The sequence below is a fragment of the Choloepus didactylus genome, chromosome 5 (assembly GCF_015220235.1).
Source record: "Choloepus didactylus isolate mChoDid1 chromosome 5, mChoDid1.pri, whole genome shotgun sequence".
NCBI lineage: Eukaryota > Metazoa > Chordata > Mammalia > Pilosa > Megalonychidae > Choloepus > Choloepus didactylus.
Genome location: NC_051311.1, coordinates 161,312,865 through 161,340,294, shown reverse-complemented (window position 1 = coordinate 161,340,294; position 27,430 = coordinate 161,312,865). Strand labels below are relative to the sequence as shown.

Here is a 27,430-nt window from a genome sequence, read left to right as displayed (position 1 = left end):
CAGCCAGGCAGCAGAGGGGCTGTGCACATAGACCCTTGCACAGAAACTGCTGCTCTCTACTGGAATCCACTTTTTCTGGATGGGTTGGGGTGTTCTAGTTTCTTCCTTTCAACTCCAGGTTGGCCAGTAATGCTGCAGGAGTTAAACAGCACCCATGCTCAGCTGCCAACAGAAACCACCAGCCCTGCCCATCAATGTAAAGCTCAGACAGTGGACGTATGAAAAGTATTTAAGAGACATGATCCCCTAAGGGTACCAGGCAGCCGTTCCACGGTGGGTTGTTAAATCCCTGGTAGACTGCATGGCCACCCTCCCACACGTGCCCCTGCAAGATCCGTCCCACCCAAAGCTTCTGAGATGGACACAAATCAAAATATTTCTGCTCAGGATAAGGCAGTAGTAGAAACAGTTACCGAACAAAGCAGTTTCTGGAGCAGACGAGGCTGCCTGCTCCTTGTAGTGCATCAGAAGCAGGTGACTTTCTTAGCAGGTGACTTTCTTACCAGGTTCTCCTTTGTACAGGCCAGCTGGGTGGCTTATCGGCAGCTCTGATGAACTGAAGTGAGGATGATGCGGCGGCGTTTTCACTACAAAAGAGAGCATGACAAGAGGCTGCTATCATTCTCCTCCTAGAGAGGGTCAGATCACTGCATCCGTGTCTGGCTGGTTATAGTTTTTTCTTACCATATGGGGTTTCTGGTGACACTGGAAATGCAGGTGTCGGAGGGATGGACTCGTTGCTATTTTTGGTTGGAGAGAAGATTCTGCCATTGATGACATCGATGCCTGCGGGGTAACTGGTGATCGCTGTCTAAAATCGGCACGAGGGAGAAAAAGATAAGAATGGAGGAGCCAGGTGGATCTCATCTGTTGTAGGGTTCCCCTTAGCCGGTCTGGTGCACAGATCCCTGGTATCAGAGTCAGGGGGCTGGGGCTGAATTCCTGCTCCACAACTAAGAAACCTGTCTCTCCTCTCTGGGCCCTGGAAAACTGGGGCAAAAAGTTTTAATGTTCAATATTAAAGGGACACATATTTTATACATCCTTTTCATAAGAGATTTTACAGATGATGAATGACATTTACAGAGTCTGTAATCATATAGGAATTGTGCATTACAGCATTCAGCGAAAAAGGCCTGATAGAATCATCTTTAGCTATGGTATGTTCACAGATGTGTGAAAATATGCAATAAATTAAAAACCTAGGCACAGAAAAAAAGCCTGGAAGAAAATATTCCCCCAATATTAACAGTGGTTCTTTTGTGTGTATTAAAAGACTATGAGTGGCCTTTTTTCCTCATCTATTCTGTAGATTCCAACTTTTTCAACTTGAGAATAAATAAAACCCATATTGGAAAAGGTCAATCATGTCAGGGCACCCCAACCTGTCTGATTAAAATTAACCACCCCTCCCAAAAGAGCACACCCTTCTTCTGTTGATCTTACATGGAGGAACAAATCGGCTCTGACGTGTGTTTTTCCTGCCTCCCTCCCAGGTGCTCCGGGAAGGTCTTGGATGAAGGATTTCAGATCCTAACGGATGACCTCAAAGGAAATCTGTGTTTGCCCATGCCATGCGGGCAGCCAGTTCTTTAATTATATTGTCACTAATCGACATCGCCCATGCACATGATTTGCGTCATCATGCCCACTCCACAGATAAGAACACTGAGGCTCAGGTGAACAAAGTGACTTGGGCAAGCCTGCACAGGTATTTCTGCGGTGAGCCAGGATCCACACTCGGGCTGGCGTGACTGTACACTTGAGCTCTCCCAATCACCCAGCTCTGCCTTTCAAAGAAGAACCCAATCTGGGGGATGGGGAGGACGGCCAGATGCAGGAAGGAGGGTGACAGCTGGCATGCATGATGGGACTAGACCTGGGCGTTATCCCGTGTCCCCCGACGTTCAGTCCAGGAGAGAACAACGATCTAGCAAGTGGCACACAGCAAACTCTCGGTGTTGGGAACTGAACCGTGTCTCCATAAAGCCACATTCAAGCCTTAATCTGCAATCCTGTGGGTGTGAACCCATTTGCAAATGGGACCTTGGGAGACATTATTATTAGTTATGGTGTGGACACATTTGTGAATAGGACCTCTGAAGATCCTATTTAGACGATGCCAAATTGAATCAGCGTGGGCCTTAATCCACATGACTGTGTGCTCACAAGGAAGGAAATCTAGACAGAGACATACGACTGAGCAGGAAAAGAAGAAGTGAGAGAATGAAGCAGAGCGCCATGTGATAAAGGCAGAGATGCACGCCAGGGGACCCCAAGGATTGCTGCAAGACAGCATCGGGATGCTACAGACACCGAAGAAAGCATGACCTTGTTGATACCTCAATATTGAACTTCTAGTCTCCAAAGCCAGGTAACAATAAACTCCTGCTGTTAAACCAACCCACTGTGTGGTACTTGTCATAGCAGCTCTAGCAGACTAAGACCTGGGACCAGGCTTCTACCTCTTTGGTGTCTGCCGAAGTGAGAAAAGACGACAGATGTGGGGCTTGGTCCACGTGGGTGGTCTTCCCCCATCCACATTTGGAGAAGGGCGGCTGCCCACCAGCATCATTGTCATACTGTCCAAGGCTCAACTTCCGGAGTCTTCCGCCCAGTGGGTCCTCGCTTACAGGGCCTGTCAGGAGAGATAACATGTTGACTTCAGGGAGCTTTCTTTACAGCTGACCAAGAAAATTCATAATTAAAACCCAATTCGCAAACTTCTGGAGGACACTGGGTATTTCATTACTGGCTGGCTCTGCTCCTTCAGGGGAGCCACTGGGGCCACTATTCCCAGATGTGTATCTCCAGGGAGCCATTCTCAGCCTAAGATGGGGATGAGAGCCTGGGGGTGATCGTGCAGCACGGGACCTCCCAACCATGCAGCTCCCACCAGCCAGGCTCCTTCTGCTGCAACGGGTTTCTAGGGGATGGGGGCCTACAGCATGATGCACCCCACAGCCCTGGGAAAGGAGAGTGTGAGTGTGACTTGGCTATGGCTGCATATGGACGGTGCACCCATGTGTCCCCGGCATTGTGGGGAGGCCCCGTGGGCTCCACATCAGGACCAGAGCGACCCAACAGCCACACGCTCTGCAGTGATGACATGCAGCATAACATAAGCACATCACTACATAATAGTTTGAGTGATAACAATGAGAAATCCAACAGAAAAATAATACAGCAATGTAATTCAAGCACCAGCCATAAATACCGATCTGTCCAAACTTTGCTGTGCAAGAAACATCTCAGGCATTTATTAGAGAGAGAGATTCCCAGGTCCCCCCGCTCTGGACCAAATCAGAGTCCCTTTTTAGGGGGTGGGGGTGGGGATGGGTAGATAAGAGGCAAGAGCTGGAATTTTTTTTTAATCTCCTCCAGAAGCTCTTACAATTAGGCAGACTGGGAAAAACTACCACAGGCTATTAAAATAATAATGTTTCTATTGATGATGATGCAATCTAAAAACTAAGACCTAACAAGAATGTCCCCTACAGTTTAGACCTAAGCTAATAACATACAACCTCAATAACTGTGCAGCTCACCGTGAAATTTCATTTCAAGGCGAGATTTAAACCACCAATGTGTGTGGCACATGTAAGGCTCAGCTTAGAATGACTTTGTTCCAAATCAGCTGTCTGGGGCAAGTAAAGTGAATATAATATGGTTGTGAAACATGCTGTGTTATGTCAAGCACCGCTGAGCAGTTACTGCCTCACCTCCATCTCTCGACTCCCACAACCTAATAATAAAAAGTGGAGGTAGAATGCAAACGCTTCCCGATAAAGGGACGATAACTTTGATGTTGACAAGTGTGCTGGTTTGTATATATTATGTCCCCCCAAAAAGCCATATTCTTTAATGCATTCTTGTGGGGGCAGAGGTATTAGCGTGGATTGGGTTGGAACCTATTGGTTCAGTGTCCATGGAGATGTGACCCACCCAACTGTAGGTGATAACTCTGATTGGATAATATCCATGGAGGTGTGGCCCTGCCCATACAGCGTGGGCCTTGTTTAATTTACTGGAGCACTATATAAGCTCAGACAAAAGGAGCCCACAGCTAGCTGTAGCTGAGACAGACATTTTGAAGATGGCCATTGGAAGCTGACGCAGACATTCTGGAGAACACCATTTTGAAACACAACCTGGGAGCAAGCAGATGCCAGCCACATGCCTTTCTAGCTAACAGAGGTTTTCCGGATGCCAACTGGCCTTTCTCCAGTGAAGGTACCATTTGTTGATGACACTTTATGGCCTTGAGACTGTAACTGTGTAACCAAATAGACCCCCTTTATAAAAGCCAATCCATCTCTGGTGTTTTGCATTCCAGCAGCATTAGCAAACTAGAACAAGAAGGCAGAAGACATGAATCTAATGTGTGTGAATGAAAAGGAGGAACAGAATGCTCTGGAAGGTGTGTTTTCTCGGTTGGATGGATTCCACCACCCGCCGTCCCAGCCACCAGGTCACCGTGGGTTAGAGGGCCCTGAAGTGGTTTTCCAGGGGTCATCGCCCTTGGTGAGGCCAGGCCGGTGACATCCGTCCACTGGAGAGGGGAGGAAGTCTGCCCGGTACCACCCCGCAGGTAACAGAGTGAGTGGAAACCCAAACCCAGGTCTCAGGCTCCCTCTGAGAATCCTTCCAACAGCTTCTTACACCCTCCGTCTCCACTTCCAACAGCTCCCTCCACAGATCCAGGGCTGGATCCATGACCCCTGACCCCACATGACCTGGGTCACGGGTCATGGACACGGGACCTTCTGACTTAAGCAGTAAGAATGGTGTCATTACAGCAGAGCACCCCAGGATGCTAAGCAGGGAGGGGAGGATGCTCACATAAGTTGTTGATGATGGAACACAGGAGGTGATCTTGGCTAAGTCATTGTGGGCCCAAATTCTTCTCTGAAAAGCAGAGAAAAGCTACCTATCTCCCGGGGCTGTCGTGAGGATTAAACAGGCTTATGAGGATTTCAGAAGGAGAAAAAATTTCACCCCAAAGGAATTTGTCTGTAATCGTGAGCTGGGGCATTCAGATGCCCTTTAAATGACATCAGCAGTCCATTTGTCTAGAAATACAGAGGTCCCACTGCCTCTAAGCTTTCCACAGATGCAATTAGGGAATGGAAAGTTATATTACATTGTTCAACTTGCAAGGGAATAAGTGGTGTCTAACCTCAAATAACCCAGTGTCTTCTCACTGAAGTTATTCCCTTAAAGGATGCCCACAGAAAGATGTGGCCAGGTGTCCCCTAAAACACTGCCTCTACAAATCCACTCCCAGGAAAATACCCAAAGAAACTGAAAGCAAGGACTCAAACAAATACTTGGAAACCGATGTGCATGGCAGTGGTATTCACAGAGGCCAACAGGTGGGAAAGTCCCACGTGTTCATCGACAGGTGAATGGATAAACAAAATGTGGCAGATCCATGCAACAGAATATTATTCAGACACAAAAGGGGAATGACATCCTCAGATGAAGCTCACGTTGATGTTCGCAGTGCAACACGGATGAACCTTGAAAACGCAATGCTGAGTCCAATAAGCACCAGAGGACAAACACTATATGATTTCCCTTACATGAAATATCCAGAAACACCAACTTCACGGAGACAGAACGTAGATTAGCGGTCACCAGGGGACAAAGGTTAAGGGGGAAGGGGGAGTTGTTGCTTGGTAGGTACAAAGTGGAAATCTGAAATTAAATTAAACAAACAATAAATATTGCCTCTTTGATCTGGGGAAGGTGTCCTGGAAACAAACTTTGACGCGTTGTGGTCCTAGCCCGTCAGCTCGTGGCCTGATGTCCGAAAGCAACTCCCTCTAGAAGCCATCAAGCCCCACTTGATGCACATCTGCTAGTTCATTTACAACTAGCGGACAGCCCTGTAGGTGTGCTCAGAAGGTGTCTCGGTAAAAAGAACATCTGTCTTGGGCTTTCCTACCCTTTCAACCCCAACACAAAGCTCTCTCCTCAAATTCAGGTGTTCCAAGAGCTGGCCCCAGTAATTTCCCTACTTAATACAAGTCTTTGCAATATTTTCTCAAAATTCTTTTCTCTCTGAGCATTCAAACAGAATGCTTTCCATTTAAAAATCCCTCCTGCAGAATGTTCTGATGATCAAATCCCAGACACCTATGCTATGGAAGATACAGCCTCTGGTTACGCACAGAGCTGGGTGCTTCTTTATTTGGACAGAGCAATGTTTCCTGATATTCTGTCCCTGGAGCAATTGGGAGGACTGTTTCCAAACCCACAGTGGGATCTGGGGCCCGACCCCAGAGTGGGGCTCAGCAAATGCTGATGAAGGAGTGAGTCAGTGGGCATGTGGAGAAGGATGAGCAAGGGGAACTGGGCTTCCAGGATGTGATGTACAGAGAAAGTCTCTCCTTGGCCCGGAAAGTGACATTTTACATCCCTGCAGAAGGAAAGACACAGTCATGGAAGGTGGCCAGAAACCTGAGCTCTCGCGGCTGAATCGGGGGCTCCGGGTCCTGCTTTCCCCTCACTCTGCAGCCATCGGGAGTAAAAGGTTCGCAGCATCATACATTTTCGAATTTGAAACTCCCAAGAAAACAAGCCAAAATAAAATCTACTTTTAAGGTATAGCAAACCCACAACTGTGTCTTGATATGAAGGATGCAACTCCACTGCCTAGGAGGTAGCTGAAATGGCAAAGACAAACAGAAACAAACCCAGATTTATCCAGCAACAGTGACCGTCCAGCATTGGGCAGGGTGTGCTCATTTTAAAAATCTCTTAATCACAAAATGCAGGGAGGTGAGGGAGGAAAGCAGGGCCTCAGGTTGGGGACTGAGTGCTGCACCACACTGCAATTCGCAACAAGGGTCTGGAGCCAGATTCATCTGACTTTAAAACCCACAACTTCAAACTCTTTTGGGGGGTCACTTTTCCTGACCCGCCACTGCTGTCCCTTCCCACTTCAAAAGGCCTCCTTGGGCCACACAGAAGGGTATGGGCCATGAGAGGCCCCAGTCCCCAAAGAGCACAGAAGCACCCCACTGGGAAAGGGGGGGCTCCTTCTCCTGAGTCGAACGGGGAACAAATAAGCTAAGAGACCTGGGAGCTGCAATGCTTTCTGAATCCTTATTCCCATGCTCATGGAGAAAGAAGAGTTAACAACAGTTGATTATTTACTATTTTAGGAAATCCTCCCTCATGCATTCGAGTAAAAATGTGGGGTCTGTTAAGGAAGCTGGCTGATGACGTGGTTTCAGAGAGTCCGAGAACGGAGGGTCTGGAGAAAGGAAGGAGCAATGGGATTTTAAAGTCCTTCCTGTCCTCAAACGGTGTGATCTGGATGGTCAGACCAGACAAGTCGATCTGAGATCTCAGAGAGGACACCCTGGATCTGAGTATGTGAGCCTGGTTAACGCTGTGTTTGGAGCCAGGACCCCAAACAAAAGGCAGAAGGGCTCGCCCAAGCATCCAGCATGGCTGCTGGGCCGGGCTCCGTGTTGGGCTGCGGGGTGGAGTCCGGCTCCCTGCTCATGAGAGGTGAGCCCCTTCCGCTGCTTTGTGTACAAAATGCTAACACATTATGGACTGTGGGTATTAAATGAGATAATGCAGCAAGAGCCTGAGACAGGTAAGTTCACAGTCAATACGTTAAAAAGCGGCAACGATCCCAAAGGCCAAAATTCAATACTCATGCAGTCATTAAAAAAATCTTGTGTTACAGGATTTGAAATGGACAAATACGCTAAAAAACATTACATGAAAAAGCCAGCTTACACAAATTGCTTGTGTAGTATGATTTCATTTTGATTTCAACACATAAGGAAATGTGTCAAAATGAGAGGTTCTCTCTGGGTTGTGGGATTTCAGACATCGTGAAAATTTTTTTGCAAACATCTATATCTACAGAGTTTCACTAATACTATGTATTACATTTACAATTAGAAAAACAAGATACATATTACCTTTGAGAAGAAAAATGTTTCTTTATATTCTGAGTCCCTACTCAGTGCTGCTACCTAAGAATTTTACAAAATCCTTATCTAATTTTGTACTAATATTAGTTTCTCAGTTTTGATCCACAAACTCATGTGCCTGGTCAACAAACAGCATTCTTTCGGATAAAGCTACCATGTCTGATGGCCACATCTAATCAGATACACAGGAAATAATACGGGAGGTGATTTTCAGTAGCAATATGCTAAAGAGAGATACATAAGTGATATTCATTTACAAGAATGGGATTTGTCTCCAAGATTTTAAAACATGAAGTGCTGTTTGATTTTAGTGTAGCATGATTTTCTACATTCCTTTAGTTATTCAACAAAGGCTGATGGCAAGTATAGCAGGTACCAAGGAAAGGACTATGGTTACTCAGGCAAGGAAACTTGGAAAATTCGGGTCCATGATGTGCTCTTTATGAGAAGTGGTAGCATGATAAGGCGGAATTCAAACCCAGGTCCCCTGAACTTTTTCCTGGAGCTGCCTGCATGGAACCACCCCACGGCCCCTATTGATACAGCCAACCCACGGCCCCCCAAATCTCACCTATGTAAGCAGAAGAGGCCCGGGGCAAGCTAGCTCAGGAGGGAATGTTGGCCATAGGTTGCCTGGAGCTGTGGTCTGTTGCTGCTTTCCAGAGGCAGCTTTGAAAGGGGGTTTCACTTTCCCCTTCTTTTTAAATAATGATTATAACAATACAAAGTGCGCCCCCTGGAGGCTGAGGGTTAGATTTTTCTCCCTCCCTCCCTGGATCTCTTACACACCGTCACACAAACACACATGCACTCACATGCAAAGGTGTATGCACTTGCACACATGTGCACTTGCACAAACACATACACCCACACTCACACATATGCACATGCACACATACAAACTTCTCTGGGCTTCAACCCAACCTCACAGCTGTGCAAGCTGCTAGCCAGACTCAGAGATACCATGGGGGACGTTCTGAGAGTTGACTTCTGTGCTCTGGAGAGCACAGAGGAAGCTCATTTTATATCACAACCCACCGATGTGCTTGGAGGGAAGCTCCTTCCTGTGTGAACATAACCTGTTTCCACCACTAGGGAGCTGTCTAACAGAACACCCTGGATGCTGTGTTTTCTAGGAATAATTTTCCCTCTTAGCCTTTCTAGGATGAGGAGGAACCACAAGCGGCTCTGTTTTAGGGGCATTGGTTCAAGCTTATTTCCCAAGGGCCGGGTAGGGGCAGGAGGAGACAAACCACGCCCCCACCCCAGCTTTCACCCCTCTTGATGGGCACTGCCCTCCCCTCACCACCTCCAAAGCTGTCCAGCCTGCCTGGTGCTAGAGGCTTCTCTGCACTGGACCCCCGTGGACTGGCCGGACCCTGCTCCCAGGGCTCTCCAGCCAGGCCCAGCTTCAAGGCACCCGGCGTGGGGCCCTCGAATGACCCGGCAGTGGGTGCTCAGTGCAGCGGGGAGACTTAGAGTTAGGCCACACAGACAAGAGAGCAGAAGGCCAGAGCTTGTCGAGAGCAGGATGCTCAGCTCTTGCTGATATTCGCTATCAGCACGTTTGGTTGACCTGGGGTAGGGGCAGTCTTCTTAACAAAGCTACTATAAGAACGGAGAGTGGCACTGTCCCCAGGCAGCACTCAGGGGGACCAAGAAGGTGGGGACAAAGAGCATTTCTGCCTCATGCATGGTGCCTGTGGGATGCTGCAGAAGCTGCAGGGGCCTCTTACTCCCTCAGTGGCGTTTCCTTCCTGAGTTCAAACACAGGGGCAGCAGGCCCTCCCTGTCAGGAGGGGGCAATGCCTGGGTCTTAGTTCAGAGAGCCCCCATTGAGCCCCGAACCTGCCCATCCTAAGGACTCAGTAGCTCTTCGTTAAAATGGTGAGCTCTGGAGGGCTGAGGAGGCAAGGGTGTGAACTGGTGATTCCAGGGCCACTTGTAGGGATCTCAGGGCTGAAGGACTTCTGGCTTGTGCCAGGCTTTCCCCCCAAAGGGACCTCAACCTCTTAGCAAGCACACACACTCCCGCCCCAAACACTGTCTCTCTAAAAAGTGACTTGCTAACAGGGTTCAAGTGTTTTTTTTTTTAGTACTACTTTTTTTTTTCTTATCAATAATAAAATGCATATATGTCTTTGAACGAAATGTGCAACATACAGAAAAATAGAAGGAAGAAAATTAAGCTTCCCTGGACTCCCCAAGAATCCCTGCAAACATGCCCTGTGTTTTAATGCATACACACACACACATATTTTTTAATTGCTTTTTTCATACTTAGTCTTAAATCAATTAAAATACATTTAATTTAAAAGTCTGAACCCATCAACTACTTATTACATACTTAATATATGAAATCATGAGCATTTGAATTAAATAGCAAAGGACCATGTCTTCCTTTTCACTCTCATCTTGGTCGGGCCACGGTCTCTGGAAGCTTCTCCCGGCCCTACTGCTGCAGTCCTATGGGACAAACACCACATCACTTTCATGAAGCTTCTGACGGGATGCCACTTGCCACACTGCTTGGCCCTCATGCCTCCGTTTACTCCCCGGGGCCCTCCATTCTCACACACCGAGCAGGGAGTACGGGGCCTGCAGGACACAGCTTACATGTGCTAGCCTTCACCACCAACATCTCACCAGGTGCCCAAAACGAAGCCTGAAGGCCGCCAAAACTTAATTCACAGCCACGGTGAAGAATTAACTCTGATTTAACTAGGCCAGGCAATGCGAATAATGAAATGCTCAGTGAGTTGAATAACGAAATAGTTAAAATCTGTTTTCTGAATGGTATTAAAAAAAAAATCCATTCCATAAAAATGGCCTTGGCACTATTGGTTCTTCCTTCTCAGTTAAGAAGTCAAATGCAGGAAAAGGAAACCACCAATGGAGAGCTAATGAAAGCAGGGAGCGTGCTGCCCGGCCATTGCAGGGCCCCCAGTGTTTGGGCAGGGCCCCCCGTGGCTGGATAGAGTGTAACCATCACAGCTCTGGTGTTGTGTGGCCCGACTACAGAACAAAGAGACACTGTGTCACCTCTGCAAGCACCTGTAGGAGGCTCTATGGACAAACAGCCCTTTCAACCACCTCAGCACCTCCCTAGGGGCCGGTTTCCCTCCTTAGGAAAGAGAAAAAGGGGGGTGGCAGAACCGGGCCGGTCGCCATGGGGCATGTCACAGGCAGCTGTCCCCTGGCAAAGGGCAGGCTCCGTCCGGGAATGCCCACCCACCCACAGCTCACCGCTCCCTGACCAGGTGCTTCCTCTCCTTCCCAGCTACTAAAAAGAAATCAGAGCTGCAGCCGACCCCTCACAGCGACACAGGGAAGAGGAGATCAGAGTGGGTGGGATGCACTGCAACCTAAAAGCACCGAGTTAAAAATAAACACCACTGGGGATATGTTTCAGATTTTCACAAGGATGCCTTCAGAGGCTTCCCCGCAGCTGAGGTCCCTGCAGAAAGGGAGGGAGAGCGGGTTTCCTTTACGGGAGAGCCCACTGTCCTGCTGGTCTCCGGAAGGTTCTTTCCTTGCTATCCCAATAAGGGGACATGGTGGTAACGGCTGCACTGCATCCCTCGACCAGATGCTGCACGGCCCCTCGGCAACCCCCACTGGGAGGGCACTGGACACCTGCCTGCTGGTTTCCTTTCCCCTCGCACCTGCCATGACTTTCTCAGAGCCTTGAGGTCTGTGCTGACCCTAAACTGTAAAATGAGCCATGTGTCCTCAGGCTCTCCCTCCTGTCACTTCTGACTATAGACGTTTTCTCACGTTAACAATTTCGCCGTCTATCAGGGGTGGGTGGAAGAGGGGTGGGGGGCAAGCCAATGAACACCCGTGGGCCCTGGCCAGCCAGCAGGCAGGCAGAGGTGCTACCTCTGCCTCTTGCCAAATCTAGGAGGTGGCTTGACTCCAACTATGAGCCTCAGGAGACCAGCCACACGCAGCTGTGCAGGCAGCAAGCAGGCACCGAGCCCTGACCATGTTCCTGGTAGGAGGCTGGGAGAGCGTGCAAGGAGAAAAGGTGGGGCCTCGGCCCTCAGGAATGTCCAGGCTACAGAGGTAGGACATTCCATGCGGACAAGACAGAGCAGGCGAGGGCCCTGAATGGGAAATGCACAGACTCTCTGAAGGCAAAGAGCAGGAGAATGGGCCTCGTGTAGGGGAAACCCAGGAGGGCCTCCCTGGGGAGGTGATATTTCAGTTAAGCCCAGAGGAAGGGGTGGGCATGGGAGGTGGGGAGCGGGGTGCACCTGGCCAAGGGTGCCCTGCTGAGTGCTTCTCTCCTGGGACTGAAGCCATTTTACACCCTCAAGAGTCCGTCTTTGCCATCTGTCAATTATCCCCAACCTGCAAACGAGGAGACTGAGGTGCAGGAGGTAACTTTCTCAGAACATTTAGCTAGAAATGAAATTTGCAAAGAAAAAAATAACCCACAAAGCTTCCTGGCAACTCTGTGACTTTTTAAAATATGCTTAATTTCTAGTGGCATAAAGAAATAGGGAGTATGAAGCAAAATATCCTAATGGATAACTCAGAAAGCACTTTCATTCTATTTTCTTTGAAATCTGCTGTGGGTACAGACTTGCTCCAGACAGGTGTGACTGTCGGGAGCTCTCTGTTCTGCAAGTACTTGGCCAGATGCACGGTGTCCTGAACCTCTGCTGGAGGCAGGGACAAGGGGAGGGAAGGAAGAGCTTACAATGCAACCCATCACGTTACAAACCCAGGCGCTCAGGCCTCACCCCTTCTGGGTGAAATCAGAACCTCTGGGGCTGAGACCCAGTTGCAGGCATTTTTTTAAAACTCCCCAGTGTTTCAACGTGCAGCCAGGCTTGAGGACCTCAGCAGTTCTCACCCCTGGGGTTCACAGTGGAATTGCATGGAGAACTTTAACAAACAAAACAAAACAAAACAAAACAAAAAAATAATTCCAATGCCCAGACCACAGCCCAGACCAATTAAATGAGAACTTCTGGGAGGTGGCAAACGGGCTCCTGTATTCGTGATTTCAAAACGGGCTCCAGGGTAATTTCAAAAGTGCAACCAAGACTGTGTACTCCTGGTCTAAAGATTAGATGGACCTAATGATATCCTATTTTAAAACAAGGTCTTCATTTTTTTTATCTGGGCCACTGGAAGGTAAATCGCCCTTAAGCTATCTGCTTATCTTTACACCATAGGAGTTGAAGCCCTGGGTCTCACAGGCATGCACAGTGGGTTCTGGAAACTCCCATGCATTCCTAGGAGCAAAAGCAAATAATCTCCAAAGACTGCTTCATGGTTTGTTTGAGGCCTCCTGATTTTGGTTCATTAAAATAAGCACGTGCATCTTCTAAAAAGCAAGCCTAAAAAAAGAAACGACAACGGAAAGCCCAGCACCCTTCTTAGCATAAATGTCCCCAGAAATGGTTTTAAGGAGCATTTTTTTTTCCCACCTAAACTAAAATAGGGATCTATTCACCCATCCCTCTGACGTACAGATCACCCTCTTGAAGGTGACATGCGGTTCTCTACAACATCCACTGTGAGAAATCACCAGCCTGAGTATTTGAGTTTACACACTATAAAAGACAGCCAAGAACAACTTTAAGCACACCGTGACACTGTCTCAGCGCTGCACCTCTTTGAAATCCACTGACACCAGCGTCTTACAATTGCTGAAGGGAAGAGTCAGGCCCTGGCAAAGTTACGGCAGCAGGCAGAAGAAGGCAACCCCAGTTTTCGGGTTGCAAAATCGAAAGTTCTTTCCACTGGGAAACTTCCAAGTGTCTGGTTGGAGGATAGAATCTCTTCTCAAAAGACATGGTTAAAAAAGGGACACACTAGGAGGGAATCCTTCCAATATTAGAAATTTTAGCAATGCCCCTGTTAAAACTACTGCACATAAACTGTAACTCACAGCGCAGATGTAAAAACTGCACAGGAGCTCAAGGGCCATAGCACAAACTGCCTCAGGCCTTCCTCCTGCTCTTGAGATAGGTATCAGGAGAATTTTATCACCCGGGCTTTAATTCGGTTTTTGCTTATTTTAATTTTTCTTTTTTATTGCCTTGTTTGTTTTTGAATTATTTGATTGTACCGGCCTCCTCTTCAACAGTTTATATGCCTTGCGCTAGGACGGTCATCATTGCCGACCCCACACATTTCCCTCCAGGGTACATGGTGGGATTTGCTTCCCGCCAGCTTTGGCCAATGGATGGAAAAGAGAAATGACATGAACTCCTTCTGGACAGAAGCTGTGAGAGCCAGCATGTGTTTCTCCAGTTCTCCAGACTGGTCCCTGCTTGGGCATCCATGCATGAGGTCCAAGGTAAGCCTGGAGCAGTGGACATGGGGCACAATGAAAATAAAAATAATAAAAAAGGTCACCGCTTTCAGTCACCGTATACCCTTGGAGTGGATAAATTAGCAATCCTCACCGAGCAAAGGAGGCCTTCTTCCCAAGACGTTTGTCCATTAGGAGATCAGCCTGCTTCCAATCTACCTACAGCCAGAGCTTCCAGAGACATTAGTTGCTTGCCACATTGGAGGCTGGGGGTTTCCAAGGTGGAAATGCAAAGAATCTAAAGGGTGTTTCCTCAACAAGTTCCACGTAGAATTATCATACGACCCAGCAATTCCATGCCTAGGTATATGCCCCAAAGAATTGAAAGCAGTGATCAAACAAATAACTCGTACACCAATGTTCATCGCAGCATTATTCACAATCGCCAAAAGGTGGAGACAACCCAAGTGTCCATCAACTGACAAATGAATAAGCAAATCGTGGTAGGTTCACATGATGGAATGTTATTGGGCCATAAAAAGGAATGAAGTTCAGATTCATGCTACAACTTGGATGAACCTTGCAAACATCATGCTTGGCGAAAGAACTCAGACACAAAAGCCAGGTATTGTTTGATTTCATTTCCATGAAATATCCAGAATAGGCAAATTCATACAGACGGAAAGCAGATCAGCGGTTTTCAGGGGCTCGGGGAAGGGGGAACAGGGAGTGACTGCCAATGTGTACAGTGTCTCTGTTTGGGGAATGAGAAAGTTATAGAACACAGTAGTGGTGAGGGTTACAAAACATTGTGAATATATTGAATGCCACTGAATTGGACACTTTTAATTGATTAAAACAAGTAAGTTTTATGCCATGTGTATTTTACCACACACACACACACACACACACACACACACACACGAGGGGGTGGTTACTGTTTTCGAGGTTGGGCCTGCCTGAGGGTTTTCACCTTGAAATACACATTAGTTTAATATAAATTACTTTCCTTTTATTTCTCCATTAACATTAGTGTTAGGGTGTTACATAAATTTTCTTTTAAAAATGCGACCCCTGACCCATTTTTCATACCCCCTTCCCACCACAGCCAAATCAACTCCCTCCCAAACTATGTTGCCAAAGTTTCCATTTCTCCTTTCTCCGAAATTCCCACCTATCCACCCCATAAATAAGTTCTTGTTTTAATAGCCCCAGCCAGACAGCCTTAATTTGCTTTAACCGAAACCTGAATTTAAAATGACCCAGGGACATAAAATACCCTGTAAGTGAAATCGAAATAACAGAGAGGAACACAGTCCCTGAAAGAAAGCAAGAAGTCCAATCATTACAAATTCTGGCAACGACACAAGCCCACTCCTCACTCATTGGCCAACGATAATAACCAGCATACATGTAAGAATACATGACTAGAGACACACCCAGGAAAGCAAATACACACATACAAAATCAATCAATGAAGAAATGATTTTCCAGCATGACAGCATGAGGAGCTCTGCTGACCTGTTCCCCAGTGAAACTGGTGAAAGTAATTTAAAAAACAAACAAACAAAACGAAACAAAAAAACAATAAGCAATAAAGCTCCTGGAAATAGTCCTACAGGCAAACAGCAAACAAAACAGCACCTATGTGATAAAATCTATGAAAGTTGGGTAAGAAAGGCAAGGGTCGGTGATATTTCAACCAAGCAAGATAGGTCCCTTCTTCCCATCCCTTTCTGCTCAGCCAAAGTGGAAACTCCACTCAGATCGCTGCAGGCAAGAACATGGGGCTCCCTCTGGCCCCAGCTCCCGGCTGCCTGGGCGAGTCTGGTTGAGAGGCAGGAGCTCCCTTCTTCCACCCAACTCCCACTCATGCTCTACCTTGGGCACGGTGTGCTGAGAATTCTGAGGTCCTGATCACCCCTCCACTGGCTCATGAGGCTGGTGGTTCCACACTAGGGGAAGCAAGCCAAGAGGACCACAGGCTGCTGCTACCGCCACCACTGAGCACTCAGCTCCTGGAGTGGGGGTGACACTTGGAGAGAAGCCTGCCACTGCCCCCTGCTCAGAGATTCTTACTGGCTTGGAGAGGTAGGGGGAGAAGCAGCAGGACACAAAACAGGTAGCTCCTAACCTCTTCCCAAAGGAACTGACTTCATTTTCAACAGATCTTGGAGAAGTTTAAACTTAAGAGGGCTCTCAAAAACGGTGGAGGTTGTGGGGAACGGAATTGTGGGGAGGAAAGTGGTGGTTCCAATGAAGATACAACCTAGACTGTAGGTTGGCTCATTAGCATGAGAGAACCAGAAAATGAGAGTTGGGAGGAGCTGGGATGGGGTCAGAGCAAATATCAAACACTGACCTCAGAAAGTCTTCCACCTAAGGAGGGACAATTTGATTAGTTTATAGGGAATTTATGCCCCAAAGCACTGTTGTAAACAATAAAGTGATCACACAGCAATCAGTGGTGTTTAACAGCTGGGTGTGATCAGGAAGGAGTGGAAGAGAGCCCTATCAGTAACAGTGTCGTCCCAGGGTGACCACGTGCAAAGCCAAAGCTGTGCCTTCCTAAGGAGCAATGTCAGAGTCAGCCCTGGGGGTGGGGAATAGAATTCCCGAAAACAATCCAGCCAGTCACTAAACAAATAAGCAAATAACAAGTCCCAGAGAGGGGCCACCAGTATTCTAAAGGAATCTATGAACAATTGCATGCCAACATATTAGGTAACATAGATGAAATGCACAAGTTCCTAGAAAGACAAACACCAAAACTAACTCAAGAAGAAATACACAATCCGAATAGACAAGTGAAGAGCCTGAATCAGTAATCAAAAAACTACCCATAAAGAAAAGTCCAGACCCTGACGGATTTCATCACTGAATCCTACCAAACATTCAAAGAATTAAAAATTCTTCACAAACTCTTCTAAAAAAAAACAGAAGAGGGACCACTTCTCAATTCACTCTATGAGGCCAGTATAAGTCTGATACCAAAACCACGTAAATCACAAGAAAATGGAACTACAGCCCAATATCTCTTATGAATACAGTCAACAAAAATCCACAACAAAACATTAGCAAACCAAATCAAGCACAGCCAAAATGAATTATATACCATGACTAAGGGGGATTTATCCCAGGGAATTTAAGGTTGACTTAACATCTGAAAATAAAATTAATGTAAAACATCATATGAATAGAACAAAAAAAAAAAAATCACATGATAAACGCAGAAAAGGCATTTTACGAAATTCAACATCCTTTCAAGCAAAAAACCCTCAACAAATCAGGAGTAGAAGAGAACTCCCTCCACCTCCTAAAGGGGATCTAAAAAAGCATCGCCTGAAAGTGGACCAAGGCACCTGCCATGTGTGCAGAATCATGGCTTTGGGGCTGATAAATGAGGAATGAAATGTTTTGAGGCGCTCTCAAGGTATAGAAAGCAGAGACGGGTGTGGATCTTACATTTCACAGGGGAAGCCATTCCTGAGATCCTCAGCTATTCTTAGGTCAGTGGAATGAAAGCAAGTGATGCAAGATATTCACTATGGGTTGAATTCTGTCCCCCCCAAAATATTGTAAAGTTCTAACTCCCAGCACCCCCAAATGTGACCTTATCTGAAACAGGGTCGTTACAGATGAAATTAGGCAAGTTAAGACGAGGTTTTACTGTATAGTAGGTTGGACCTTCAATCCAAGACAACAGACAGAGAGAGCAGAGAGCACACCACCAGGTGAAGATGGAGGCTGAGAGGAAGATACGCTGCCCCAAACCAAGGGACACCAAGGACCGGCAGCCACTGCCTGAAGCCAGGAGCGAGGCACGCATCAGGTTCTTCTCTACAGACCTCGGAGGGGGCACGGCCCAGTCGCCCCCCAACTGCTGGCCTCCAGAACCATGAGCCAATACATTTCTGGTGTTTGAAGTGATCCTGTTTCCAGTACTTGGTTTTGCAACCAACTAGGACACCACCCACCCAAAGGCTGCCCACCCAGGAGAGCTGGAGAGCAGGCGAACACCAGGACCTTAGCAGCACCAGGACTTGCTCGTCGCTGAGGTGCAGCCAGAGAGAGACGGGACCAGGGGAGAGGGAACCCCGAGGCAGCAGGGGCCCTGAACCTGATTCCCACCATGGCCCCATTTTAAAAGGGGGCTTGGCTGTGCACTGGTCTGCACTGGGAGGGCCCAGGGCCTCGGTCACTCGAAGCTTTGGCACAGGACACAGACTTTCTGAGAACGTTCTTGCACCTCACCGGGACAGAAGCACTCGAGGCTGTGAGGCAGAGGCCTTGCTCTGTCACCATGACCTGCACAGCCACTAGACAGGGCCAGGCCGTCCCACTGTGCCGCCCCACGGCCCCACACAGCCCTGTCTTCATTCACAAGCATTTATCCAGCTCTCACCCTGCAGGCGGATGTGCTGGGGAAATGAGGAAGAAGATGCAATGGGTGCTCCCCTCCAGGGGTTTTTCAGGCTAGCCAGAGAGTTGGTTTGGTGGGCGATGGCAACACCAGGGGATGTGGCTCTACATTCAAGGCACTGCGGGTACGAGGGTGAGAGGGGGGTGCTCGAGCTGCCAAAGGCAACTCTTACCATCATCATCCTCTTCATCACTGTTATTAGTTCTTGCTAGTACGAAGAAGAATGGCTTGGGAAGTCTTGGCCTTTGTGCCTTTTTTTTGTCTCAGAAATACTAAGACCCGCGGTGGGTGGGCTGCTGCCTGCAGGGCTGGGTCACCACAGAGCTGGGGTCACCACAAGAGCTGGGATCACTGCAAAAGCTGGGTCCACTGCAGAGCTGGGTCCACTGTAGAGGTGGGGTCACCACAAAAGCTGGGTGCACTGCAGAGCTGGGGGCACACAGCAGGGGTGGGTACACTGCAGAGCTAGAGGCACTGCAGAGCTGTGTGTGATGCCAAGTTGAGCAGGACACCTGGCATCTCCCCAGAAGAACCACCAGCTAACACCATTCCCAACTCCCTAAGTATGCAGGGAACTGGCTGTCTTTCTCATATTCCAGACATGATCTGCAAAAAATGAATAACCTTACTAACCCACTTCAGGTTGCTGAAGGCTCCATGCCAAATCTTCCTCTACAGCCAGAATGAATACATCTGTGCAGCAGTCAGAGTCAGTGGGCGAGACAGGAGGCAAGACAGTAACAATGGACTAGGGGAGAAGGCAGAGCACCCCTGAAACTCCCTAGCCACGGCTTTCCTGTTTGTGAGTGAAACTCAGGTGGTCTCTGGCCAGCCCTGGCACGCTGTCCATTCGGCTGAGCCCTCATGGCCCTGCCATGGCTGCAGAAACGAGCAATGTATCTGCGTGGGGTGCTGGCTGTTCCCTGGGCAAGCCTTTCAAATGTGCCCAGCCCTTCCTCCAACACACATGGAAGGGCTCAGCTTGCTGTCCCTGCTTCCCCCAACCAAGGTGGATGGATGTGGGCTGGTGGAGCTGGGACATCTTCAAAGCACAGGTTTTCACCCATTGCCTAAACTTCTGAAGATGTTCCAGTGGCTTGTAACCAGATGGCTAGCTACAATGCTTTCAGGCTTTCTGTGCCATCTGGTTCTTTTTTCTGTTGGTAGCTGGTCTAGCCTCTTCCACTCCAGAGAAATAAACAAGCACTAAGTTTAAATTTTGAAATCCAATGGGTTCCAAAATTCCCTATACCTACCCAGCTATACCATTCCTTGCTCAATTAAAACAGCTTTTGGCTGCAGACTTATGCACTCTTTTGATGGGACTTCCATCAACACAAGATGTACTGGAGTGGGATCCCAAATACCCTATGCAGGTTGTTCTGAGATTGAATGCCCACTTTCCAAGCTTGTTTACATTAAAAGGAGTGTGGTTCTCTGTCACATTTCCCTGTGTGAAGCTTTTCTAAAAGATGACACACATCCTGGATGAGGAACCCAAGGTTGAAGACATTCTGGTCATTGGTGAGCTATCCCTGTAACCTTACTTAATCACTGCTTAGGTAGAGCTGCTCATTTTAATGGGCTTCCTACTAAGTTCCAACGTTTACAAGGGTCTCTGACGATCAGCATCCAGTTTGTTTATATCTAACCTCCTGACATTGCTACAGTTCAAAAGGTATGAAAAAAGAACTTGCCAAGTGGCCCAAGATTCCTCTCAAAAATGAATGGGTTAACAGATATTTTAATTAAATTTACACGATTAATAACCAAATGTGCACTGAATTTTACTAGACTATTGTTGAAGTATTAAAGCTCTTTAATTTTAAAAAATGTAATTTATTGTTATAAAAGGAATTAAAGAGGATCCAAAACTGTTACCCTTTTTTTCCCATCTTAGTCCCCCCTTCCTTTTTTGCACCAATTTTCATCTCGATTATAGACAAATAGAAATTTCAATTACTGTTATCAAGTGATTTAAAGGCAGCCACTTGAGGGTTGAGCATATGAAGCTGCTTTAAAAAAAAACTCCAGGTTTACAACATTTTGTCATAACAAAAACAAAGAATCACTAAGTATTGAATTCAATCAAATAAAAAATTCATTAAAGAGGCCATTATATGTTAACTTGGGCTTTGAGGTCATTTTCCCTATATACAAATCTCATGTTTGAGTATACTCAGAAGCCCCCGACCTTTTCCAAATCTCAGAAACAGATTTTAATCCAGGAAAACAGACTTCTGATTTTAATGTTTCCAGGTAATACCTTTCAGATTGGTTTGGTGAGGCAAGTCACGTCCCAAGAAAATGGGGATGGTGCCATTCCCACCGAAACCATCATTTTTTTGCTCCAAATTTCATAAATGTATTTGCTGAAATGAATTAACACCTCTAAATTCTTCGAGCTGGACCTACCACTGAGCATCTGCTACACTGATTGATTATTGATGGTGTCATACTGTGGGATCATAGAGTTTGGTAAACTACTCTAGGAGACTTTCCTATTCCTTCTTTCTCCCAGGAAATGACACAAAGGGTCCAACTCACTCAGGCAAGCTGGTTGCCCGCAATGTGTTCATTTAGGGTCTCTGTATAGGAGAGGTACATGCAAACAAACACTTCCGGAACACCTTCCCTGAGACAGGCACTGGGATAAGGGCTTCCCTGTAAACCACACAGAGCAAACGGAGATTCACCAGGGTGACAGAATGCACCTGCCAATGTCACTCACATGGCTCAGCCTGGTGGCAAGGACTAACCGTCTGCAAAGCTGGCGTACCCTCCCCAGCCCGCGGTGCATCCAATGTGCCAGACCCTGCTCCAGGGCTGCAATCCGAGCCTGTGTGACTCTGAAGAGGGAACGGGCTCTGTGTCTACACTGCAAGGCTCCAACTACCACTACCTTGGACAGCTCATCAACCTCCTGATGCTTCAGTGGACTCAATGGCCAGCCCAGGGGGTCTAACAGTCCCTGCAGGACAAGATCCCTCATGAGCCACTGCTTCTAAAGCCTTGAGAACAATGCTCGGCAAAAATATCACTCTCTTCTCATCAGTGTTACTGCCACACCATGATAATGTATTTTCCCACTTATATTTTATCATCTCATTTAGGAACACCAAAAAAAGAAATAGGGGAAAGAAGAAGGAAGCAGTAAGTGTTCCTTTCTTGCATTAAAGCTTTTAGTATTTTACTCAATGAGGCAGGCCTCCTTTTCAGGAGACCCCTGATTACCCCAAGGCACACGCCAACACCCCAGGACTGGCGGAACGTTCCAGCATCATGGGGCACCATGCCCTCGGGTCCCTGGGGAGAGACTCTTATGAGAAGGCAGAACCTGGGACCCTGGTCAATGTCTGCGAGCCACGCTGGCTCTCAACAATGCACACTGACCACTCTTTCCCCTTCTCTGAGCCCCCAGCAGTCCCTAAGTGTAGCTTGCCCCAGCCCAGCCCCAGTCTCCCCGAGTTCACCTCCCTGTGGCAGCTTCCTGAGACCACACATCCTCCCTGCAGTCCCTGCCAGAAACACCCCCCTCTCCAACCCATCACACCTCTCCCTACACACCGAGCCATCCCTGAGGCCCCAGCCAGCCACGGCCACTCTCCAGGGACCTCCCCTCTTTAAACCCCCGTCAACATGGAGAGCATTTCATAATGAACGTATCCGGGCACTTGTCACATGCCACTGAGGTTGCTGGCTTAGGGAGCTCTCAGACGTGGCTGTAACCCCCTGCAGTCACTGCCCGTCCACTACTGTCATCCCTCGGCTGTCCCCAGGCCTCACGGGGGACCCACTCACAGAGGCTAGGAAGGCCCTGCCCTGGTCCCCACACCAACCCCAGCTCTTAAGGATGGAATATGCCCCCCAAAAACGTATGATCCAGTTCTAAACCCTGGCCTCGTGAACAGGACCCTATTTGTGTTATTAATTAAGATGAGGCCAAACTGAATCAGGGTGGGCCTTAATCCAAGATGATCGGTGTCCTTAAAAACAGAAAAAATTGGTGAGAGACGGAGGGGAGAACGCCACGGTTGCTGGCACTCCGCGAGAAGCACGGCAGAGACTTCTCTGTGGACCCTGAAGGAAGCACAGCCCCCCCGACACCTTCATTTCAGATGCCTGTCCCCAGAACTGTGAGACAAGGCATTTCTGAAGTTTTAAAGCATCCAGAGCATGGCACTTTGTTCCCGGACCATGGTGCCTGGCCTGGGGGGTGGGGGGCTCTGGATCCCCGTCCCAGTTCTCAGCCCCCAAACTCCAGAACCTGCTTCTCACCAAGCCTTCTGCATTCCGCTGAAGGCCGCCTCCTCTCTGCCCTCTCTCTCTGTCCCCCTTTTGCCAGCCCACATGCCCACTCTCTCCCCTGTGGCCGCACCGAGATCGTCTCATTGCCTGAGCCCGCCTCGTTAGCTCCTGCCTCGGGGCTCTGCTCACAAGCTGCTACCTCTCTCCAGATATTCCAGAAAACTCTCTCCAGACAACTTTAACTGCCTCGTTATTCCTCTGCCCCCACAAGGCGGCTCTCGGGGTCCCCAATGCCATCTTCATCACCAAATCTCCAAGCACCCCTTTCCTCAGAAACACTGAACACATGCCAATCCAGAGCTCAGCCCTGGCCTACAGAACAAATACATGCACAACTATCCTCCCTTTATTAACCTGTTTAATTCTCACAGCGAGAAAGGTTTCATTATTCAGCCCATTCTGCAGATGTGGAAACTGGGACTTGGAAAATTGCAGGGCCCAAATTGCAGGGCATGCAAGGGGCAATGGAAGAATACACACTCAAACAGTCTGGCTACTGAGCTCCGCTCGTAAGCACTCCTGCACTATGGCTGATAGATGCTAATAAGTGCCATTCCTTCTCGTAATTCATGGTATTATGTTCTGTAGAGTCAACACAAATACTGAATTCACAAGTGCTGAACCACTGCTCCTAGAGGAAATACAGGTTTAAGCACCCATGGACTCTGATCACAACAATTTTGTCAACTCGTCAATATATAACCTTATTTTCCTGTGTTTCTGTTTAAATACACCCTGTTTAATATAGCGTTGATTTTTAAAACACTAAACTCGTGACCAAGAGCACTATAACCCATGCCTGAACAGAGCTGATCTAACACACATTTTCTCCATACGGCACTTCTTGCAGTTGGGAAGACTGGACAGCACTTCGGCACTATGTTTGGGGGCCATTTAAATAGTGAAAAAAATTGCCAACAAAAAGCACAAAAAAGCAAAAACATATGGCACTACATAGACCATGAAAAGAATCTGTTTCTGTTTACAATCTGAGAGCTGAAACAAGAAAGCAGAGCATCGCCTTGTTCAACCTCAGCTGGGAAGTATGCGCTGAGCACCTCATATTTTTGGCCGCCCTGTGCATTTCCACAAATGACCGCGGGAGAGATGCAAACACTTATTCTGCTGTTACAAATAAATTGTAGAGAGGCAGCAAATGTGCAAATACAGACTCTGTGACTAATGAGGCTGTATTTGTAAAATGAATGAATGATCAACCCCTTCCTCTGGGCTGTGCCCAATTCCTTCCCTGCCCTAGACGTCATGGGCAGGTTTCTGTGCAGCCCATTCCTTCTCTCTGCCACCCACCAAATCTGCTATCAAGAGGTCACAGAGCCCATGACCTCCTGTGTCAAAATTCACGAGAGCATAAATGCCTCTCCATGGTCAACTGATCAAAAGCTAAGTTCAGAATTGCCGAGCAGCAGCATTTTGCAAACATCAGCTCACCTTGCCTCCCGGGAACCCTGGTGGCGGTGTCCCCTGTGTCCTTCAGCCGGCTGCTGCCCCGGAGCCCACCACCCAGCCTGTCCGGGGACGCAGAGCCGTTGGCCTGTCCACCCAGAAGGTTCATGTGTGTTGGGATGGGCTCGAAGGTTGGGTCTAGCTCCAAGATCAGCCTGTTGAGCTGCTCGATGGACTGGTCAATATCCAGGGTTGGGGAGCCCGGGGAGAGAGTGGCATTTGGCTCCAGGTCAACACCGTTCATGACCTTTGTGTCTGGAAATCTGGGCTTGAAGTCTTGGCTGGGAGGGGGCTGCTGGGGGGCTGGGGCATCTGGCCCCCCGCCTATGCCCCGCTGGACGGCCACTCTGCTGCTGGCCCCTCGGGTGGGGGTGACGGGGACACGGGGCTGTGCCGCAACAAGTCTGGTGCTTTCCGGCGAGCCACAGCCGGTCAGCTTGGCCTCACCATCCGGCGCGAAACTGTACTGATGAGCTGCCACCATCTGCTGTTGGCGCACCCAGGTCTGCGTGAGACAGCCGCTCTGCCCGTAGGTCTGCGTCTCGGCGGACACCGGCGGCTTCCGCAGCAGAGCCGGGGCCGGCTTGGGCTCACGGTTTCCGAAAGACCGCTCATAAAGGGGATCGGTGCCCATGCCCAGGTCGGGGGCCAGGGTGCTGTGCTGGTCCTCACCAACGTTGCTGCCGAAACCGTCAGACAGGAGGGAGTTCTGGCTGCTCTGATGGCCCTGGAAGGCGCCCAGGTGGGCCGCGGGCCCCTCCGAGGAGGACAGGGTCCCCAGGCTGTCGGTGCTGTGCAGGTCGTGGTGGGGCATCTCGTCGTCCAGGATGTCCGTCTCGCGGTCTTTCAGCTTGGCGTCCCCGTTCACGTGGACCTGGGCCGGCACGATGTGGCGGGTCCCGCTGTACTTGCCGGGAGCATCCGTCATATCCTTGAGGGACACCCTGGAGTCCTCGAGGCCAAAGCCGCTGAGGAGCTGATCCAGTTCGGCCTTCTCCTGGGGGCTCAGGCCCCGCCTGGCCCCAGGGGGCAGCCGCTCCTCGGTCCTGTCGGTCCTGGCGGAGGTGGTGGAGTGGCCCGAGTCGCTGCTGACCGACAGGGTGTGGTCGCTGTGGTGGGGGCTGCTGGTGGTCAGGACGGCCTGGGGACCGCCCGGGACGCCGGAATCCGAGGCGCTCTTCTTCCGCACCTTGGCGTAGAGGCTGCCGTCCACCGGGCCCTGCGTGTGCAGCACTGCGGGGAGAAAACGGGAGAGCGCCTCAGTCAAGCATGAAAGCCAGCTTCAAACGCCATTGGAGTGAGCAGGGACAGTTGTCAGACAAATAAATAAACTCATACCATAATGTATAACGAACAGGGACAGATACTCCCTTAAGATCCCAAGATTTTACATAATGTCCCAGCAAAGTGAATGCTGAATGACCAAAGGAATTCAAATAATCAAACCTCTCGGAAGCCAGATTCATTTCCACCCGTATCTCTGCAAAGAAGACTGTCATTTCACATCCCTATGGAATTCTTCACACTTCTTTTTTTTTTTTGATGGCTTACCATCAATTTCATCTTTATTTTGAATGTTAAGTATAGCTCAGCTCATAAATCCCCAACACTCGACCCTTCGCTGATACGACAAAGGAGAGCTTGCATCCCTATCTTTGCCTTACTGTGACGGTTAGTTTCATGTGTCAACTTGGCTAGGTTATGGTGTCTGGGTGTTTGGTCAAACACTGGCCTGATTGATACAGAAAGGGTAGATTTTGTAGACGGATCTACATCATTAGTCAGATGATTGCATCTACAGTTGATTGCATCTACAATCAACAGAGGAGACTGTCTTCAGCAAGGATGGCAATCTCCTCATCCAATCAGTTAGAGGCCTTAAAGTGAGAACTACAGGTATCAGAGGTCAGAAAGAATTTCTGCCTCTTCTTCAGCCAACCAGCTTCTCCTGGGGAATACAATTTCACCTTCATGGGAATTTCCAGTTTGTGTTGCTATCTATCTTTATCTCCTGTTGGTTCTGTTCCTCTGGAGAATCCTGAATAATACACTCATTAACATTTATTGAGCATCTCTATGTGCCAGTTAACAAAGTCTTATTAAACAGAATACCTGACTGGCAAACCTGCCATCCTCCCAACATTCAGAAACTTGCTAAAATCTAAATATATAACTAAATAACAAGAGAAAGTTAGGAATGGTCCTTGGCCTCCCCATCCAGGGGCCAATTGGCTCCTGACACTTGTATGGCAGGACCAAAGAAAGAATACCAGGGGGCAGATTATGATGCTCTGATCTCAAGAAATCTGGAATGTCAGAAAAACAAAAATGAGGCCCCAAGTGTGGGTAGGAACAGCTGCACACTCCGCAACCATCAGTAATTACAGCCCCAACTGTCAAGTTCAGCAACTCCCCAGGCCACAAACTGCTGACTGGCCACCATACCTCACCCTCACCACACACCTGAAGTCAAGGGCCTCCTGAAGGCTACGCCCCGAGCTGCCGAGAGACAAGCCAAAGAGCGTGCACCAGAGCTTGTTGCTAACCACCCCCATTCCATCCTCCTCCAGCTTTTCTATTTTCTTGACTGTGCAATTGTAGACATATCATAACAAGGGGAATCCATGCCTTCTGGTCACCCGGTCGAGAGGCGTGAGTCACACGCGTTCCTGCAGCAATTGAGCCTGGTCTGGAATGTTCCGGGGACCTGCTGTTCCTAGCTTGGGCTGCCGGGCTGAGGGCCTAACCACAGGTCTGTGCTTCTGGGCTCTCTAAACTCACTTGGGCAGCATGTCAGGACAAAACCCTGCGCAGCCTGAGGTGCTGAGCTGACAGCAAGCGCGTCGCTGGGCTTCCTTCTTGCTACAACTGTGCCCAAGGACAGGCCAAAGAGGGGCTGCTGTGGGAGAGGATGGGGACCTGGCTATGGCCCCTCAATGGGGCCCAACACACAGGAAGGTCTAGAAAGGGGCTGGTGAGCAAAATGACACGTCTGCAAAC

At 48.6% G+C, this 27,430-nt stretch overlaps 1 protein-coding gene across 6 annotated transcripts in view; it reads right to left on the bottom strand.

The window, feature by feature from the left end:
- The window catches only part of TNS3 (tensin 3), a 390,960-nt gene that overhangs the window by 72,702 nt on the left and 290,828 nt on the right, over positions 1–27,430 (bottom strand). For all 6 annotated transcript variants that reach the window (XR_005217079.1, XM_037837214.1, XM_037837219.1 and 3 more), the window contains 4 exons: positions 24,416–25,663; positions 2,466–2,638; positions 685–811; positions 504–587 (listed from right to left, as the gene is read on the bottom strand). Coding sequence is in view for 5 of the 6 variants with exons in the window: in XM_037837214.1 (XP_037693142.1) it covers positions 504–587; positions 685–811; positions 2,466–2,638; positions 24,416–25,663 (1,632 nt within the window). In the remaining variant the exon portion in view is untranslated. The remainder of the gene's footprint in view (positions 1–503; positions 588–684; positions 812–2,465; positions 2,639–24,415; positions 25,664–27,430) is intronic.